This window comes from Eptatretus burgeri, chromosome 8, assembly GCF_056783735.1.
Source record: "Eptatretus burgeri isolate ZD-2024b chromosome 8, Ebu_testis_v1, whole genome shotgun sequence".
NCBI lineage: Eukaryota > Metazoa > Chordata > Myxini > Myxiniformes > Myxinidae > Eptatretus > Eptatretus burgeri.
In genome coordinates this window covers 92,009,811-92,030,129 of record NC_140968.1, presented here as the reverse complement: position 1 = coordinate 92,030,129, position 20,319 = coordinate 92,009,811, and the positions used below count along the sequence as shown (strand labels likewise).

The 20,319-nt window shown below is 43.4% G+C and overlaps 1 protein-coding gene and 1 long non-coding RNA gene across 2 annotated transcripts in view; one reads left to right on the top strand and one right to left on the bottom strand.

Moving 5' to 3' along the window:
* LOC147022268 (uncharacterized) overlaps positions 1 to 20,319 on the top strand; it is a 33,529-nt gene that overhangs the window by 1,092 nt on the left and 12,118 nt on the right. Inside the window, exons 2-4 of the mRNA XM_085892992.1 lie at positions 5,540 to 5,681; positions 12,417 to 12,503; positions 13,413 to 13,461. Of these exons, the coding sequence (XP_085749118.1) occupies positions 5,540 to 5,681; positions 12,417 to 12,503; positions 13,413 to 13,461 (278 nt within the window). The remainder of the gene's footprint in view (positions 1 to 5,539; positions 5,682 to 12,416; positions 12,504 to 13,412; positions 13,462 to 20,319) is intronic.
* Positions 16,894 to 20,319, bottom strand: part of LOC147022269 (uncharacterized) — a 6,477-nt gene continuing 3,051 nt past the window's right edge. The window contains exon 2 of the long non-coding RNA XR_015061150.1: positions 16,894 to 20,319. This exon is cut by the window's right edge and continues 2,546 nt beyond it. This is a non-coding gene — a long non-coding RNA (uncharacterized LOC147022269).

Sequence of the window (20,319 nt, the reverse complement as noted above, 5' to 3'; positions counted from 1 at the left end):
GTTTGTCTGTCTGTCTGTCTGTCCATCTCCAGACATCAGTTTATGATCGAGGAACAACTTCGTTTCAATTGAATGTTATATTTTGGACACTGTAGAACACAAATCGGAACATGAACCTGCAGTTCAACAGTACTTTGGCTCTGAATTTGGCAAATTGTACGGAATATCTTCCCGATGGCGCATGTGCGCGGAGGGTTGTGGGAATGTTTTTACTGCTTACCTGTCTGACATTCAAACAACACTGAAAATCATTCCAAACTCGAAACTTACTGTTTTTTTAGGATGGCATAAAGGACACAAACAAGAGGTACGAATAATTAATGTAACGTATTAAATCAGGTCAGGTCAGGTATGGGAGCATGTGCCAGAACAGCACGTCGCTGCGTCCACTTTCTGCCGGTACTCCAGGGGCCTCCGTCTGGCCTTCCCCCAGGCAGATGCCAGGCCCATCCCCATCTCCCTGAGATGCTGGTCAACCTGCTGCAACCACGAGGCACGTGGTCGGCCTATCGGCCTCCTCCACTCACGAGACTCCCGCGCTGAGAGAATCTTGTGAGCAGGATCAGCGTCAGGAAAACGAGCCACATGTCCATACAGCCGCAACTGATGCTCACGGTCCATATAAATCTCATCCGAGTCTCTCTCAGCAACCGCTTGTTGGACACAAAATCTGACCAGCGATAGCCAAGGATTCTCTAAAGAGACCTGGTACCAAAGGAATTAAGTCTCTGTCTCAGATCCTTGGTCAGAGTCAAAGTCTCGCACCCATAGAGCAAGACTGGAAGCACCAAGGACCTGAAGACTCAGACTTTCGTCCTCCCGCACAGGTACCGGCAGCGCCACACCCCATGATCCAGTGAATTCATGACTCCCCAGGCCCGACCCAGACGTCTATTGACCTCTGACTCACAGCCAGCAGAGACATGAATATCACTGCCAAGGTAAGTGAATCTCTCCACGACCTCAACATTCTCACCACAAACAGACACAGACAGGACAGCAGCATCCAAGATGTCATTGAAAGCCTGGATCTTAGTTTTGACCCAAGAAACCCGCAATCCCAGTGGCTCCGACTCCTCATTCAGCACCTCGAGGGCCCCCCAAAAGGATATCTAAAGTCTCCGCAAAGATGACTGCATCATCTGCAAAATCAAGGTCCGAGATCTTGACATTCCCAAACGATGCACCACAGTTTGATCTTTCCGACATCCTCCCTAAAATCCAGTCCATACAAGTGCTGAAAAGTGTGGAGGCCAGTACACATCCCTGACGAACTCCAGTAGCAACTGGAAATAAGTCAGAGATGGCACCACCACACTTCACAGCACTCTCAGTGCAAGAGTAGAGTTTAGACATCAGATCGATCAGTTTTGGTGGCACCCCACAAAGACCAAGAATCCTCCAGAGGGCATCCCGATTCACTGAATCAAACGCTTTACAGAGATCAACATAGGCTGCAAGCAGCCCCTGCCGAAACTCTCGTCTGCGTTCAGTGAGAACATGAAGAGCAAGGATACGTTCAATCGTTAACCTTTTTGGTGTAAAGCCTGACTGCTCTTATCTGGACGCTGGTGTTCCAGCAGGTGGTGGCGAACCCTCTCAAGAATTATCCGAGCAAAGACCTTGCCCGGCACTGAGAGCAGCGTCACCCCTCGGTAGTTGTTGCAGTCTTGGCGATCACCCTTCCCTTTCCAGAGAGGGACAACAAGGCCCCTCTTCCAGTCAGTTGGGATGATGCCTGTGTTCCAGGCAGAGCACAAAACTGCATGCAACGACGCGAGTGCAGCATTTCCACCAGCCTTGAGAAGTTCAGCATGGATGCCACAGATCCCTGGAGCTTTACCCTGTTTCAACCGGTTCACCGCAGCCCGTGTTTCCACAAGCGAAGGTGGACTACAATTGATTGGAGGGTCAGCAACAGGGATTGTAACACCATTGACGTCCAACTCAACAGCTGGTGGATCAGCCTGGTATAACCGCTCAAAGTAACCGGCCCAGCGGGCCTTCACTTCAGACTCCTCTGTCAAGAGCCTACCACTCTCTGCTCAAACTGCAGTGCTCCGAGGGATGGGCTTGGATGAACGTAATGCGCGAATTCCCCTGTAAGCGGGACGAGAATCACCTGTCCACAAGTGATGCTCTACCCCCTCACAGATTCCTCGCACATAGGCCTCCTTGTCCAACCTTAGTGCATGTACAGTTTTACGCCTCAGCTCCCTGAACAGCTCAGCTCTGCCATTCAGCCTGGCCCTGCGACTCTGGTCAATGGTATCCAGTGTCACTTGAGAGACAAAATTCTTCTTTGCCCTGCGGTGAACTCCAAGACATCCACCGGCAACATCAAGGACGGTGGTCTTGAAAGTAATCCATAACTCTTCAGGACCCCCCAAAGCACCCAGACACCCCAAATGTCTACTCAGCCTGTTCGCAAACTCCTCAGCTACTCTCTCATCCTTGAGCTTGCCAACATCCAGCCTAGGCTGGGATGGTACCATTCTCCAGGATTTAAGGTGCAGCTTTAGAGTTGCTACAACAAGCCGGTGGTCAGTATCGAGGAACTGAGCACTCCAGTAGATCCTGCAATTCTGGATCATCCTCCAGCGACCGTCAACGAGGACATGGTCAATCTCCTTTGCCACACCGCCAGCGTTGGAATACCAAGTCCAGCGATGAGCTTCTGGGCGCTGAAACCATGAACCAGCCACCTTAAGTACACGACTTCTTGCAAGGTCAAGGAACTTAGTGCTATTCTGGTTCATAGTTGCTGACCCATGGGGACCAACACACGTCTCATAACCATCCCTATCAGTTCCAGTTGATGCATTGAAATCCCCCAAGACTATAAGTGTATCTCGTCTGGGGCACTGATCAACCACAGACTCGAGCGTGGTGTAGAATGCATCTTCACGGTGAGGTCACTCGCCTCATTCGGAGGATAAACAGAGACCAGGGAAATGACACCTAAGGAGTGACGAATGCTTAGTCTCATAATACGCTCGTTGACCGGTGTTACCTCAATTATCATTGGGGTCAGCTTATTGGACACAGCTACAGCAACTCCTTGGGTATGGTAACCATCAGAGTGACCAGACCAATAGTAGGTTTAACCACCCACCATTATCTCGCCGCAATCCGTTCTCCGAACCTCAGAGAGAGCTGCAATCCCGATGTCCAAACGCTTGAGCTAAGATGATAACAGAGACAGGTGATCATCCTCTCTTTGGGATAGGACATTCCAGGCACCCACCCGAAGGGACCGCCTCAGGTTAACCCAAGGAGACCGCCGTCTGGTGGACGACACCTCAGCACCACTCCGACACACTCTCCCGCAATCTGACCCAGGGAGGTTACCCCGTGGTTTCCCTCCTTTCATCAACGATTGGGGGTCCCGAAGGCTTTGCCCCAATCCCGTCATCCGGTGAGCTGCCCTGCGAAGGGAAGCTGCACAGGAGGTACTCCCACGGAGTGGGTTTTCAGATTTTTTTGCGTTTGTGTGTTTTGCGGAATGAAGGGTTTTACGGTGGCTGGAGTGCAAATCCTACCACCAACCTCCTAATAAAAAAGTAACCCAACTGCAGGAGGACGTCCGCAGACACAGTTGGGCACTAGATATGGATGGCCGTTGGCTCACAAGGAGCTCCTCCGCCCTTTGGCAGGTTTTGTTTTTAATCCTGCTGGGTGTCCATATCCAAACACCCTCCTCACCAGAAAACCTGGTGGAGGAGACGGTTTAATCGCCGACAACCCGACCATGGAACAGGTTAGTACAGGTTTACATGGTACCTGTAGAAGGTCACAGATCTGACCTGACCTGACTTAAATAAGGGGGCGGTTAAGACGCTGCATCAACTGTGATAAACTTCTGATTTATTTTTTTTTCTACAAATTTTTAAATCTTTATTTTATTTAAATAAATTGTATACTTGAACACTGCAAAACACAAATCACATTTTGTCACTTTCAAAATGCGTCTGTTTAGCAGTAGTTGGAAAGAAGTATTGCACCATTTTATCCCATCTTGACCAATCATATTTGCTGCTCGCTTTCTCAGCGTTACGAAATATTGAGGTTTCGACAAAATAGCAGCTTGTAGGAAATGTAGATCATGTTCGGAAACCCAATAAGTAATAGTTTAAAAGACTCTTCCCATGTCCTTTTTCTCTCATTACTGTGTAGCGTAAGGTGTTCCGTGAACTCTCTAATTGTTAATGTCTAAGCCTTGAGTAGCTGCAACAACAACACAAGTCACACACACACATGCTTGGGTGGAGTGACATAACCTTCCTGGCACTCGTCACCTTTGTGACATCACATGCGTGACGTCACTTTTCTCTCTGCAGTCAGTGAAGCAATTGAGGAGACATTTCATCCTCCCAATGAATGCCAATCCACAGAGTTTGTTTCAGCTCCATCCTTGAAAGCATGGGTACTGTATTTAACCTGGAGGGATAAATCGGCATTTTTCCTGGCAAGATGTGTGTGTGTGGTGGGAGGGGGGGGAGGATAATGAATTTTGAGGGTTATTTCAGTAATTCAGTCATCATGAGTAAGTTTCATTCATCTTTCAGTAAGCTCTCTTGGAAGTGACTGAAGATAAGTGTCCATTTGCTGATGATATCATTCGGCACTTCCTTACCATGAAAGAGTCAATCAGTGGATACTTCCCTGGTCGATGCTGAAAGCATACCTTCAGGATTCTGACCTAATAACCTTCTGGTGAATACCCAATTCTCTCTGACAGAGCTCTCAAAGTCCTCATCCCATTTGCCGTCAATCACTGTGAGTCTGGCTTTTCTACAATGGTCATCATTAGAACCAAGGTAAGAAATGGATTGGATCTTGCTGATGACCTGCCATGTGCTCACATCTGTGAGTGCAATGTGAGTGAAAATGTGAATGTTTGAGTGCAATGTGTGAATGCACATTGTGAGTGCAATGTGCGGTGACGAAGCCTCACATCTCAAAGCTGATAAAGAGGAAGCAATTTCAATCATCATATTGACACTTTCATCAATGAAGTATTGCTTGTCATGTGTTTGAACTTAAGATAGGGCGCACAGAGATACCAATAAGTCACTTGAACCAAGTCTCAAGTCTTTGAGGGCAATTCTCAAGTCATTGATGTCGAGTCGCAAGTCACATGTAGTATTTATTACTTCAACTTGTGTCAAGTTCCACTTTCACTTATAAACCTAGTTGGAGTACAAGCTATCAAGAAATTAAGACACAGGACTTCATTTATTGTCATGTGTGTTCAGAAAATCTGTTTTAACTCGAGTTTTTTTTTATTTGTCATCTTCATACAGTGGACCTTTTTTGCTTTGTTCTCAGCAAAAATACATTTATGTTAAATTGACTTCTCATATCCAGTGTACCGAGTTGAACATATATGTATCTGTTGTTCTGTTGTTCTTCTTTCGGCTGCTCCCGTTAGGGGTCGCCACAGCGGATAATCCGTTATGATCCGCATACTGATTTGGCACAGGTTTTACGCCGGATGCCCTTCCTGACGTAACTCTTGTCGCCTATTACGACACAGAGATAAGGATTGGGTTTCTCCGTGATTCCGGGCTGCCCTACACCCTCTCATCGCGTGGCCCAATGCAGAGCCCCTGTCCTCAAGCGATCCTCCAACCCAAGCCTCCGAGTAGCTGGATTACAGGCGCACGCCACTACGCCCGGTAAGGATATTTTAATAATATACTTGTATATTTATCACGCATGTTAAAATGAAACGTAAAACTTATTAACTTCAATTGTTGTCTTTTAAGATACCGTACTTTGTCTTTTATATGTTTTCTTTTTGAAAAGACAAGTCGTGATATAATTTGGAATTATTGATTAAGTTGAAATAATCCAAGTCAACTGACACATTTCAATCATCACAAAATCTTTATATTGGGTAAGGATGTGCATGGGGTTACTGATCAGGGGTCAAATGTCCATGAATTGGCACAAATGTTCATGTTTGAATAAAGTTTCCCATCTTGGTAAGATTGGTGCTTGCCGTTTGAACGTGGCGTACTGTCCGAAGAGTGGATACTCCCTTTAACCTTAGTGGTGACCGGCATGCGATGTGGCGGCCATGACTGCTAGCGCACTGCACATGTGCACAGACAGTACACGGTATATGTCATCATTGGACGAACCATGCATGCCAGCGGATAAAAACCATTTACCATTTATTTTATTTTCATTTAATTGTAGTTATTTTTCATTATTTTCTCAACATTGTCAACAAGTCATCATAAACTTGTCACATGTCAGTCACACATCTCCAGACACCAAGTCCGAGTTTCATGTCAATTTTGTCAAGTCCGGGGCAAGTCGCAAAAGTTTGTGACTCAAGTCTAAGTCGCTGACTCGAGTCGCCAACTCTGGGGGCTCGTGATGCCAGAGCATAAGGATTATTAATCAAGACGTAGAATCTAAGTTAATGTTTATTTTCAGTCACCAATAAACCTGGTGTTGGCTTAGTGGTTAGGGTGGCTGGCTTTGGATCTTCGGGTCCTGAGTTTGAGCCCTGTTGGCTGCTGAATTAACACCAGGTGGGGTTGATTCAGCCTGTCATTCTGACGTCAGCAAAATGAGTACAAATGTACTGGTATCGGGGCACAGCATCAACAGCATAGTTGTACCACAACAAAATTAAAGGTACCTGGTAGCCAAGCTGCCATATGCAAGAAGAATAAGTTACCAATGGATAGTGAAATGTCTTGGAAAAATAATGAGAATAAAATTAAATTGTGTTATTCCTTCCTAATTTTCCTTTCCTGATTTTTTTGTTCCTTTAATTTATATTATTAAAGTAAGGATAATTATGTTTTTTTTTTCTGGATAGTTCAAGGGGTATCAATACCAAGAAGGTATTGAATAATACCTTCTTACAATACCAAGAAAAAAGAATACTGCTCAAAAGGGACAAAAAGTTGATGCTGCTTAAAATGTTAGGTTGTATGGTGTGTGAATGGTCGTAATGTTAGGTAGTGTGGAAAGCGAATGGTAAATATAGGTTATGCTATATGGTAAGCCCTTCATTGATCTTAAAAACGTGGAAACAAAAAGGCAACTTTTTATTCCCACTCATTGCATGTAGCATGCCGTACAAGGTTGACATGCTGGGCATGCTCCTACCTCACCGCTCAGATTTGTGTCCCTCAAAGGCCCAACAAGGCTGCATTCACTCAGCAAAATGTTTTCTTATCCTTGAATTATTTTTTTTAATTATATGGATGTCTCCTAATGCCTTTATCATACACATGATATTTGCACAAGCTCTTCCATGACTCTGGTTCACCAACGGAAACAAAAAAAATGGAATGTGCTATTCCTAAGGAACATGCTGACTCAGTGCCAAATTTTTGGGTGAGCCACAACCAGTGTCTTTGCAGTACAACAATTGCTCTGTACTTAAGGATACTCACAACAGGTTTCCAGAGGTCCAGCACCTTTTCTTTCACAGTAATATAGATGATTTTTTAATGTGGGAATCAGTTTTAATATATTTAGTGAAACCTCTGTATATACTGTATGTATCCTATTGCTGCATGCAGGACGGCAGTTGTTGCTTTCTGCAGGAATACCTCAAAGTGATATTTTTCCTGCCTGAATAATGTGAAGTGAGAACAAAATCAAAGCAACTGAAAATGCAAAGCTTGTCTGTGTCCACTTTATATTCAGACTTATTCTTCTTCAGGATGCTAAACACGATGAAAACAGCTAAAACTCGAAGGGCACTCAGTGGAGCGCATACCTATGCCATGTAATGCCTGATCCAGGAGAACATATCAGGCCCAATACATTTTTGAAATATCATGCTATACAGTACTATATCGTTTTTGGCCCAATCTCTCAATGGTGAAGAATCACTTTTAAAATTAAATAATTATTGTATCCAGATCCAGATCCAGGATCTGGATCTTCACCAAAATCGAATCGTTTCCTCCATGTCACACACCCAACTTGACCACCAAGTTTCATCCGAATCCGTCCACTACTTTTTGAGATATCCTGTGCAAAAACAGACAAACAGACGGCAAGGGGTGAAAACATGACCTCCTTCACCTTCGGTGGTGGAGGGAACTAAAAGGGCACTCGGTAGAGCGCATATCTATGTCACGCAATGCCTGATCCAGGAGAACATATCGGGCCCATTACATTTTTCAAATGTCATGCTACATATCATTTTGGCCCCATCTCTCAATGGAGAAGAATTACTTTAATTAAAAAAAAATTATCGCATCCAAATCTGGACTTGGATCTTCACCAAAATCGAATCAATTCATCCTTGTAACATACCCAACTGTCGACTAAAGGCCCAGTCACACCTTGACGTTTTCGCCAGCAATGGCAACGGATCAAAATGTATGTAAAACGCTGGCTTACGCTGAACTTTTGATGTTTTTTTTTTAAATATTCGGACGTATTCATAACGAGTTGGTCGTATGCATAACATATTAGTAACGGACACAGAACGTTTCGTTTTCTTATAGATAACTTCTACCAACGAATGCTTAGCCTGTTGTCGGCCTTCACAACCTATGCCAAACGATAGTCTAACTTATGCATAGCGCGTTGCACGTATCGGCGACGATCACGTGGCGTAGCCTATTAAATTTTACGACGTACTTGCCGTATGCCTCACACATTCCGCATGCGATGGGAATAAGTTGTACGCACGATATGCGATCGTTGACACACGTCGACAAAAGTTACTTTTAAGTTACTCATAAGTCGAAACACGTCGAGGTAATGGTTAGCGTCAGTGTTCCAGACTCCGTGGTTTTTTTGTTCTCTCTCTCTTTGGTATGACGGTCATGTTGACACTTCGATTTCTAGTGCGGTTATAATATAATATAATAATAATAATTAATAGGCTGCTGCTCAACGATTTAAATCATAACTGCACTAGAAATAGAAGTGTCAACATGACCGTCATACCAAAGAAAAAAAAACAACAAAAAAAACAGGGAGTCTGGAACACTGACGCTAAGGCCTAAGTCACATTTGGCACGGCGGCCGTAGGGTCTACAAAATCTTCGGCCACTCGCAATTATACGGCGGCCACAGTATTTCCACGGTCACACAATGTAGCAGTCACATATGTTTTTATTTTTCAGGGAGCTGCACGGCGTATTTATAAATTGTGGAGACCGAAAACGTGGGGGTTCCGTACGGTCTTTGATTTGATGTCGCACGGTGACCTTAGGGTGTTCCTGCGGCGGCTATAGAATTTTCAAGGCAGACACAAGGTGCCCGCAAGGCGACCGCAGGGGACCGCAGGGGGGCCCTAAGGCGAACGTGCGGCCAGACGGACGGTAACGAGTGGGTTCATTTTTTATTTTTTTTACCAGTTCTTTTTGTTTCGGCTTGTCGAATTGCTACGGCGAACGTAGAAATGAAAAAAGTTATAACTCCGCGTTATAATTCCACGGCGACCCTACGGCCTGTAAAATATAGCCATATGTGTAGGGCCACCCTGAGGCCACCTCAGAAACTCTGCGGCCGCCGTACGTTTCTGTCAATTCAGAGGGCGTACGGCCGCCGTATCCTCGCCGTAGAGCAAATGTGACTTAGGCCTAACCATTACCTTGACGTGTTTCGACTTATGAGTAACTTACAAGTTACGTGTGTCGACGTGTGTCAACGATCGCATAACGTGCCTACAACTTATGGCCAGCGTAAGGGAACTTGTGAGTCATACGCTGGCATGTCTAACAAATTTCAAGCATACTAAAATTTGAGGACAACCGCAAAGTACAACGATGAAAGCCAGCGTAGTACGATGTATGGCAGTGTTTTTCAGCGTGCTCTCAATGTTATCAAAACTTACCCATAACGTGTTCGACGTGTACCAGCGTTTTAGACAAATTTTTCAAAAATCGGCATAAGCTGGCTAAAACGTCAAGGTGTGACTGGGCCTTAAGTTTCGTCCGAACCCGTCCACGACATTTTGAGACATTGTGCGATACGTATATCAGTTTTGCCATTTCTCTCAATAGCGGTGAATCACAAAAAATATTATTAGATACAGTTTCGGATCTTCACCAAAATCTAATCAGTTCATCCTCGTCACCCATTCAATATGTCCACCAAGTTTCATCTGAATCCATCCTCAACTTTTTGAGATATTCTGCTATGTTTCGTTTTTGGTCCTATCTCTCAATGGTGAAGAATCACATAAAAAATTCTAGTCGTCAGATCCGGATCTTCACCAAAATCTAATCAGTTCATTCCAGTCACCCACTCAACATGTCCACCAAATTTCATCAGGATCCATCCACAACCTTTTGAGCTATCCTGCACACAAACAAACAGACAGACAGACAGACAGACAGAGAGGGGTGAAAACATAACCTCCTCCTGCCTTCAATGGTAGAAGTAAAAGTATAAAAAAAAAATTGTCGATTTTAGGTGGTCTTGGCCTTGACCTCAAAACAATCGGCTTCTGGTGTTTTATTGGTGAACCACTTCAGTGACCCAATATGCAGATTCTATAAAATTCAGGTCAATCGGATGAAAATTGATGAGATTATGTGACGTTAACTTTTGACCTAATGATTAATTTATCTTCTCCATATTCTCATCATAAAGCTTTGTTGAAAATTTGATGACAAAGGCTCGAATTGTAAAAAGGTTACTGCCCAGACACGCACGCACGCACACAAGTGATTGTAAAACCTTGTCTCTTGCTGCGCGGGGGACGGGCTAATAAAATTATGCTTTAACGGATGTAAGCTGCAAAGCAAGTACTGTCATTGGGTGTAAACTAAAGGATTTTACAAGCAACTTAGGCACCAATCCCCCCCCCACCACCACCACCACCACAACCCAACCCCCATCAAATAACCTCAATATTTTCACCAATTCATCTTCTGCATAAGGTTCAAGCTTGCCAATGCATACTTTAAATACTCGTGATGCAAAAATGCATACATTTTAAAATGAAACAAGGACTGTAAGTTAACCCACAGGACATTTCTCAGCCAAAGTGATCTCTGGCTCAAATGGATGTCCCCAACAAAAGAGACAGAATAACACCCCTCCGCACCTCAACTAGTCATGCCCCCCTGACCCCCCCCTGCCTTCCTCCCTCCCAACTCCTCTTGCTCCTCACATGACGTGGCATGGTCACTAAGATGGTCCCTCCCACTGTCGGCCCCATCAGGACACGGTTCCAGACAATTGTTGTACTCCTCCTTGCTGCGGTCCAGCCAATCGCGAGCTGTGCTGTTGCTACAGTGGGAGGGTCTTCCTGGGATCACTGTTGCAGGGGAAGACACTTAAGGCCCTGGTGGTGGCCTCAATCGTCCATGGGGCCACACCGATGCAGGAGCGATCGAAAGGGGAGTGAACTTTTTTCCTGTGTGTCGGGTGACCTCGTATTAATTACCCTCTCGGAGGTTCCCTTTCCTTATATTACCTTGCCTGGCCCTCACTGGTTCAGATAGGAAGGACAGATTGCACACCATCCTTAATTTCACTAACGTTTCTATCACACACAACACTGACTTCCAACGGCACACAAAAAAGTCCAACTTGGTCTTAATATGAAATCCTTGTTAACCGTAAATATAGGTGCAAGACCCCATGGTGCTCACCTGGTAGCGGCTGGATAAGATAACTCAAGAACCAATGGGAGGCATGGATGATCCAGAAAATGTGTAATGGAGAAGAAAGTGAATACCTATGGATTTTTTTTTCATACCATGAACAAACTTTGGTACATTATGTGTGATAAAGGTTGTAGTCAAGTTTCATTGGTTTCAAAGAAGAAAGCAAAGACATAATTGGTGAGGCAACCCCCCCCCCCCACCCTCCTTTGCGGAACCCCTGAGACTCTGATCTTTCTCATGTCATGAACAACCTTTGGTACCTCACAGGTGATAAAGGTTGTGGTGAAATTTCATCGGAATTGTGTTTGGAGTTTCTGAGAAGAAAGCGAATACCTCGTATGAGGGGCAACCCCCCCCCCCGCCTCCCGTAGACCCCCTTCGACCCCAACTTTTTAAAAGTTGTGAACAACCTTTGGGACATCACTGTTGATGAAGGTTGTGGTCAGTTTCATTGAAATTGTGTTTGTAGTTTCTGAGAAGAAAGCAAATACCTTTTTAGGGTGGGCAACCACCCCACCCCCCATAAACTTCCTCCCAACTCCCCCCTCAGACCCCGTGTCCTTTTGTTTTGTTTTTATGCCGTAAACAAAATCTTGTACATCATTGGTGATCAAGGTTGTGGTGAAGTTTCATGAGAATTACATGTGTAGTTTCTGACAAGAAAGCAAATGCCTATTTGGGCAGGGGGGGCTACCCCTGTGGACCCCCTTAGGGCCTGTTCTTTTTTTAATGTTATGAACAAACTTTAGTACAAACAGGGTAGTGAAGGTTGTGGTAAAGTTTCATCAAAATTATGTGCAGTTTCAGAGAAGAATTTACAAGTATTTGTGGATGGCACGACGGACGGACAACGCTCCATCCCATAAGCTCTCCGGAACTCCGTTCCAGGTGAGCTGAAAATGAACTATCCTACATGAGCACACGGTAATTTCTAAGGACTAGTACACTTTGATAACTAGCCTGTCCCTCACACACCTCACTATGTGTGTATATATATATATATATATATATATATATATATATATATATATATATATATATATATATATATATATATATATATATATAGTAATCCAGAATTGTTTGTTTTCTAAACCATGCAGTATTAGAGATGCTTATTGTGGAATGTATCCACAAACTGTTGATTGCCCTGCCTTGTTTTATGAGCTCGACTCATTTTTTTTAACATTTATAGAAGACTTATGGTTGAGTTTATGCATAAATTACACGTCGGACAAAGATGCGAGAAGCCATACTTTGACATGAATTACAACAGCATTAGTAGATAATAAACAAACACGTATATGGTGAATGGGATTTGAACTTGGGTTCCACAAATCAGGAGCCAGAGGTTCAAATAGAAATGTTATCTGGCGAAACCTCTAATCCTGCTCGTTGTGTCCGTAAGTGCAGATAAATAAAAGTTGTTGCCTTTTCAAACATGTCTAATCTTAGCACTGAACTTCTAATATTTTTTTAAGGATCTGTGAAGGTATTAAATTCCTGATGCTGTTACGTAAATTTATATGCAGCGTTTTATTTATACATTATTTGAATGGGAGTCAAAAATAGGTGATATCTCCATTTTTATGGATCAACAAGTTTCGTTTTTTACGGATAACACCTCACTCGTCCATCAAGTTTCAGCTTAACAGTTTCAGCTTAACATTACACAACAAAGTCTGAGTTGGCATCTGTGGGCTGCATTGGCTAATCATGTAATTGCTTCTTCCATAAAAAGCCCCTCCTGTTGCAATCTTTACATGTCCAACAACGATGGCCAATGTTCGTGGGAAGCTTCTCAGCTGTGTCTGCGTCTGCAGTGGGATCAAAATTGGAGCCTTGTGTGAGTGCTGCCATTGTTTGGCTGCGGTATTTGCATGCACGTGATATACGATTATTGGATGGGGTTTGGCTCTCCTCATATATTTGGATGGATTGTATTCCGCCTTGTTGTCACGATTCATGTGAGATGCTGCCTCCTGAAACTTTTTTTCTTTTGTCAAAGAAACTTCAACAAACGTAAAAAGAAACACAAGGATCTGAGACACAATTCTCCAGTTGTTGCATCATTTTAAAGTTGATGCTTGCATTTCCCTTCATAATTGCGCTCTAATGATTGGCCAAGAAACGAATGCACTGTCGATGATGGGACTGTGAACAAAATGAAACGATTCTGGAACATTGGCAGAGTCTTATGGTACAACTAAGCCCACCTCGTGTGCTTTAAAACAGATGGAGGGATTCATGGATATTAGAAACTTTGTGGATCAATTTGATTTGAACACATCATGGCAACAGTTCAGGCTATTGGAGACGGAGTAATGGGCTGAGGAAAAACAGCTTTTCTGAATAAATATGTCAATTATATCACTGTCAATGATGCAGAGGGCCTGACACTCCACAGTCTGAAGAGGTGGGGAGGTTGTGGGGAAGGAGGTGGGGATCGAGTGGGTGATGACAAGCAGCAGCATAGAGCCGAGAACGACTGAGAAAATGCTTAGACTTGTGGCAAATGTTGAGGCAGGATTCAATTTTAGAGGCCATCTTGGAGAAATAATCTGCTTGTTGAATCAGTGTTCAGTTTTGGAGGCCATCTGATGGTGAGGCCCAGGAGCTCTCGAGCTTGTACCTTTCACAATGATTAGCCATATAAATAAATTGGGGGATTTTTACAGGAATGGTGTACACATACTGTACAATATTCAACTCGAACGGTACGCGGTAGAGCACATACCTCCACAAGGCTGAACAGTTCATGTTTTGTATCCCACTGAAAGGCCGGATCTGGATTCAGACCTGAACCAAAATCTAATCAGCTTGTTCTTGTCACCGAACGAATTCATCCAGCAAGTTTTGTCATAACCATCCACATCTTTTTGAAATATCATGCCATTCAGTACTGTCAGACACCGACATTTGCGGGGGGTACGTTCCTGAAAAATGCCGCGTGTCGAATTAGCGAATGTCAGGGGCATTGTTTCAATGGGAAAAGGGGGATAGGTTCCCAGCAGTTCGTGATTTATAAGGGAAAATAAAAATCCCATGAAAAACCACGAATATGTTTGCAAACATGCCAAAAATCATGAAAAAAACTGTGAATATGTAAAGAACAGGGCCACGAATGGAGAAGCAGATAACATTTTATGAACCGCGAGTATGTGGGGTCCGTGAATAGCTGAACCACGAATGTCGGAGTCCGACAGTATATATTTTTGGACCCATCGCTCATTGGTGAAGAATCAATTAAAAAATTAAACGAGCTCGAATGAGCTAAGATCCTCGTCCTCTTAATGATGACGTCATAAAAACGAATATGACGTCATTGTGATGTATCAGGTTTGCGATAAATTATCTGTGCTAATGCCCGGCTTGATTCCCGCAAACAAAATTCAAACAGCTTGCCTAGTTTCGGCGATAATGGTACAGGCGATTTCCATTAACAGCGATATTATGACGTCAACTTTTTTTCTCGGAAGAATTTCCAAAATCGGAGATGGTTACTGCCTGCGCGTGGGCTTTCTGCATATACATGGCAAGTTTCACGAAGATCCGATGAAAACTCTGGGTTGTGAAACAAAAAGTCAAAAAAAAGGAATGACGTCATAAAAATTGATATGACGTCATAGTGATGTAATTCATCTCTGCTAATGCCCTGTTCGATTCCCGCAAACATGATTCAAAAAGCTTGCTTAGTTTCGGAGATAACTTTTTAGGCGATTTCCATTAGCGGAGATATTTTGACGTCATAACTTTTTTTCTATGAGGAATTTTCAAAATCGGAGATGGTTACTGTCTCCGCAGGGTATTTTTACATATATATGCCAAGTTTCAGGAAGTTTCGATGAAAACTGTAGGCTGTGAAACAAAAAAGTCCACAAGAACAACAACGTGAGTAAGACTTGGAGATCCTCCACGAGGATCTAAAAGTTCTCGTATCCAGTTCTTCATTTGGATCTTCACCAAAATGGAATCAATTCATCCTTGTCAAACACCAAACACATCCATCAAGTTTAGTCCAAATCTTGGTGTAAAATTTTGAGATAACCTGTCATTATATTGTTGGAGTCCTATCACTCAATGGTAAAGAATCCCTTCAAAAAGTTATTGTAACCGGATCTGGATCTTCACCAAAATCTAAACAATTTGTTCTTGCCACACATCCAACCCACCAACAAAATGTCGTCCGAATCCGTCCACATATTTTTCAGATATCCTGCTCATAGACAAACAGACGAGGGTGAAAACATAACCTCCATCCACCTTTGGTGGCAGAGGTAAATATTAGCACATGTCTTTTCTTTTTTTTTAGTGTACTGTATATAGTTGAGTCTCATGGAAGAACGAGTCTTAGTACACTGAATGGATCAGGACACAACAGCACAAACGGAACAGCAGAGAGAGTTGGAAACACCAACAGCAGAGCCGAATGCCAAGACAGAGGGAGCAGAGAAACAATGGGTGTGGGGAGTAATAGGGGGCAGGAGAAGTCTCAGGAGGGAAAACTGGAAATTTGGAATGGGAAGGGATGAAGGTAGGGTTGGGGTAGGGTTAACAAGGGCAGAAACAATCATGGTTTTGGACTGGAGACTATCTGAGATGGTGATCGACAGCAGTCTTGAAGACCTGGAGTGAAGAATGACATTAAAGATGATGTGGAAGTTGGTTTCACAGATGGGAAAAAAGAGATGAACAAATGAGTGGAAGTGAGCAGTGATCCTGGATTTAGGTTGTTTCACCAGGAGGGGGTTGATGGTGCACTATGTGTGCCATGCAGAAACCGGGAAAGGGGGAGAGGGGGTGACAAAGCATGGGAAGAGTAGAGGGTGGAAGACCATAAAGGAGGCAAGAAAAGACAGACAGACCACCACCGATCTGTTTGTGATGGTGAAGTGATAGGCCCATAGACTCAGCTTCATCGCAAGACATTCCAATAATCATAAAGGCCTTGGTTTTCAAGATGTGAGGCAGGGGAGCCAGTTGAGAGGGAAGAGCAGTACTCATTCAAGCTGAAGATGAAGGCCTTGTAGGTGGATAGTAGTACAGGTGTGCCAAGGAAGGACTTTGTACAACAAAGTATGCACAGTTGGCGGCTGGCTTTGGAGACCAACTTTGAAATGTGGCTTGCCCAAGAAAGGTCATGGCTGACATACGGATAATGAGACCCAGGAGTTTAAATGACTGAACTTCCTCGAGAGGATTGTTGAGAAAGTATAGGAAGCTTTGCCACCAGATGGACTTTTCATGGAGAGAGAGACAGACAGACAGACAGACAGACACAGAGACTTGACTTTTGTTATGAAAGTATAAAACATTTTGCAAGGTAAATTAAACAAAATAAATAAATTATTGAGGCACCATTTGCCTGAGGTTCATGAAAGGCATCAACACCTGAGTATCAAGCGTCATTTCTTAAGTACAGGTGCTCAAGCTGGGTCAGATAAACAATGAAAGTTCAAGGATCAGTAGTATCGATACAACTTCACAAAGAAATGTGAACTTCGTTCTCAATACATTCACGCAAGACACCACCATTGCACCATAAGTCTTCAAACACATGTTTACATGATATGCATGTTCTAGTTTTATACGAGCAGACACCATGCCTTTGAAACAAAAAAGTACATTTTCATCTTTCCTCTTCACCACTATGGCTTTTCTGGTCATAAATTGCAAGTAAAAAGTTCAAAAGCAAAACCACAGATTTGTTTCCAGTGTTGAAAGCGAGCCCATAAATAAAGATTGGAAAAGAAAAAAACAATTTTAAATTTACAAAAAAATGCGACTCAGGTACAGAAACAGAGGTGACAATCTCTTGAATTCAATAAACGCATGATACGGATTCTCGATACTCCTAAAAAAAGGGTCATGAATTAGACACAGAGGGGTTAAACTTCTGTAGTAAAACCTGTGCGGCCAGGGCTTGATGGACCAGTCTCCAATTTAAGTCTCCCGTGCGACCAACGGTCAGAGATCTATACATCACCTTACAATTGAGAGTAAGGAAACTCCTGCACGTAACGTCTCTTTCCAATGGTTTCTTAACGGTGCGGTACAGCCCGGTAAACACACTTCTCGACAAATTCCATTTATTGTTTTTTTCCCCCATGACGTTCACACCAGACTCGTCACTGTTTGAATGTGGAGCACATGGTGTTTTTGGGCAGTGATTGAAAGTTCAGGAAAATTTAGGCGAAAATCCACTTCTTCACTTACTCCATTCCACCCAATATATAAATGTAGAAAAGTCTGGGTTACTATCCTCATGACCTCACCCACTACTCTCATTGAATGCAATCCAACTTTTTTTAGAAACCGAGCCAGCAGGCAACCATCGTTTCAAGGAAGGCTCCATAAGATCTCGCAGTTTATTTATTCCACTATTTGTAAAGCACTTTATGAAGGATCGGCTGGTAGATATTCCAGCAAATAATAAGTTTTGGAATAGTGGCTCATGCACAAGTTTCCTGGCATCATAGGAGATCTCTAGCCGCTGCACTCCAAGAGCTTGCCAAGCATTCAGAAGAGATTGATAAAAAGCAAGGAGCCGAGCTCTATCAACCTGCTTCAGGTCCATGAGGAAGAGTTCCTGGTCATAGTCTAATCCACCTGTTTGCCGAAGCAAGGTATTGGTGAGAGGATGCCAGGACACGAGTTCACCATATAGTCGACGTATTATTGTCATTAGTCGAAAAGCTATTATTCGACTAGAAATGTGCACCAAGTTTTGGCCACCAGACAATTGTGGCCTGCACAATACATCTGGCCTGAGCCAATAGTGGCTTCCCCAGAAAAGATCAATCAGACTCTTCTGAATGCTTGTGATCACAGGTTGAGGAAGCTGGAGTGCGATGACCTTGTGCCATACGGTTGGAAGTATTAAGTTATTAATGATCATTACCCGCGCCTTAAGTGACAAGAACTGGAGCATTCCTTTCCACCTTGATAGTTTCTGATTAATGTTGTCGAAGAAACCATCCCAATTCCTTTGCATATCGCTCGTGGTTCCCAAATGTATTCCTAAGTATTTAAACCCATCCGTTTTCCATAACATTCTTCCTGGAAGAGTTGGGAAAAGTGCACATGAAGAGAGTGATGAGGAGAGTGTATCTGAGTATAGCTAAAGAGCTTCGCTCTTGTTCCAATTTACTCTTGCTGATGAGGAAAGTTCTAGTTTGGCAAGACAACGGGATAGCTCAATAACATATTTTGGGTTTTTGACCACAACACACAGGTCATCTGCATAGGCAGAAATAAAAATGTTCGGACTGTTTGACAAGGATAACACAGACAATGAGGTGCGAAGGAGAACCAGTAGGGGTTCAACAGAAAGTGTGTACAACATGCCTGACAGTGGACAACCCTGACAGATACCACGCTGAAAAGGAAAGGGATGGCACAAGCTATTATTTACTTTTAGCAGGCATGATGCATTTCTGTACAAAAGTTTTATGCAGGATATGAATTTTTCCCCAAACCTGCTCCCGTAAGAACTGCAAATGAGAACGAATGATCCACATAGTCAAAAGCTTTTTCCTGATCCAGGAGTAACAACCCAAAACCATGAGGCACGGTTTGATCGATGGCAATTAAGTCTCCAACCCAAAAAATACTGTCATGGATGGATCGTTGAGGTATGCAATACTTTTGGTCATTTCCAATAAGGAGAGAGATGACATTTTTAAGACACATTGCAAGCACTTTGGCACAATCTTATAATCAGTGTTTAGCAATGACACAGGCCACCAGTTTGTCATCTGCTGCAAATCCCCTTTCTTTGGGAGGAGAAACAAAACAGCTCTCCTGCAGCTCAGGGGCAATTCACCCTGGTCTAGGCTTTCAAGCAGGGTCTCCATTAGAGCAGGACCCAGAATGTTCCAAAAAGTTTTGTAAAATTCAGCAGGAAGTCCGTCAAGTCTGGGGGCTTCGCCGTCCTCAAGCAGTTTTGATGCCGCAGTGAGCTCCTCAAACGAAATGTCACATTTGTGTTGCCGTTGCTGTTCTTGAGAAAGGGATGGGAGAAATTCAATCACCTCATTTATAATCATTTTGTCCACAGTTATTGGTGCAAACAGATTTGAGTAGAAATCCTGCATTGAGTGTTTAATGTCACTCTGGCAAGTCAGAACACCGTTAGGAGAGTGTAAACTGTGAACCTGCCGAGAGGTCTTGACGGCCTCCTCAAGGTTGAAGAATTCCTTATTTGGAGTCTCAAGTTGAATTCTGCTCATCCGAAGATGAACCATTGCTCCAGCCACACGCTCCTTGACTAGTTCAGCCGGTAGGGTCTTTTTTTTCCATCAACTGCTGAAAGTGATCACTTCCACTGGATGTTCCAGCTTCTTGCTCATGTTTAAGTACATCTTCTTTGAGAGCAGTTATCAACCCAGATGCATTACTAGTGGTATGTGAGCAATATTGTTGACAAAAAATCCGAATTTGGGATTTTGTACAGTCCCACCACTGATGAGTATTAGGATCAGAACATTTTTGTTTTTCTAACTTTTTCCATACCAGTCTGAAGGCATTTTCAAACTGTACATCTTGTAATAGTTTAACATTGAAAGTCCAGTATACACTATTACAGCAATTAAAGAGTAACATACGTTCCATTACAATAATATGGTGATCAGAAAAGCCAGATGGACTTATGCATGTTCTCTGAACCAGATTCACCATTCCCTGGTTTACATACAGTCTGTCC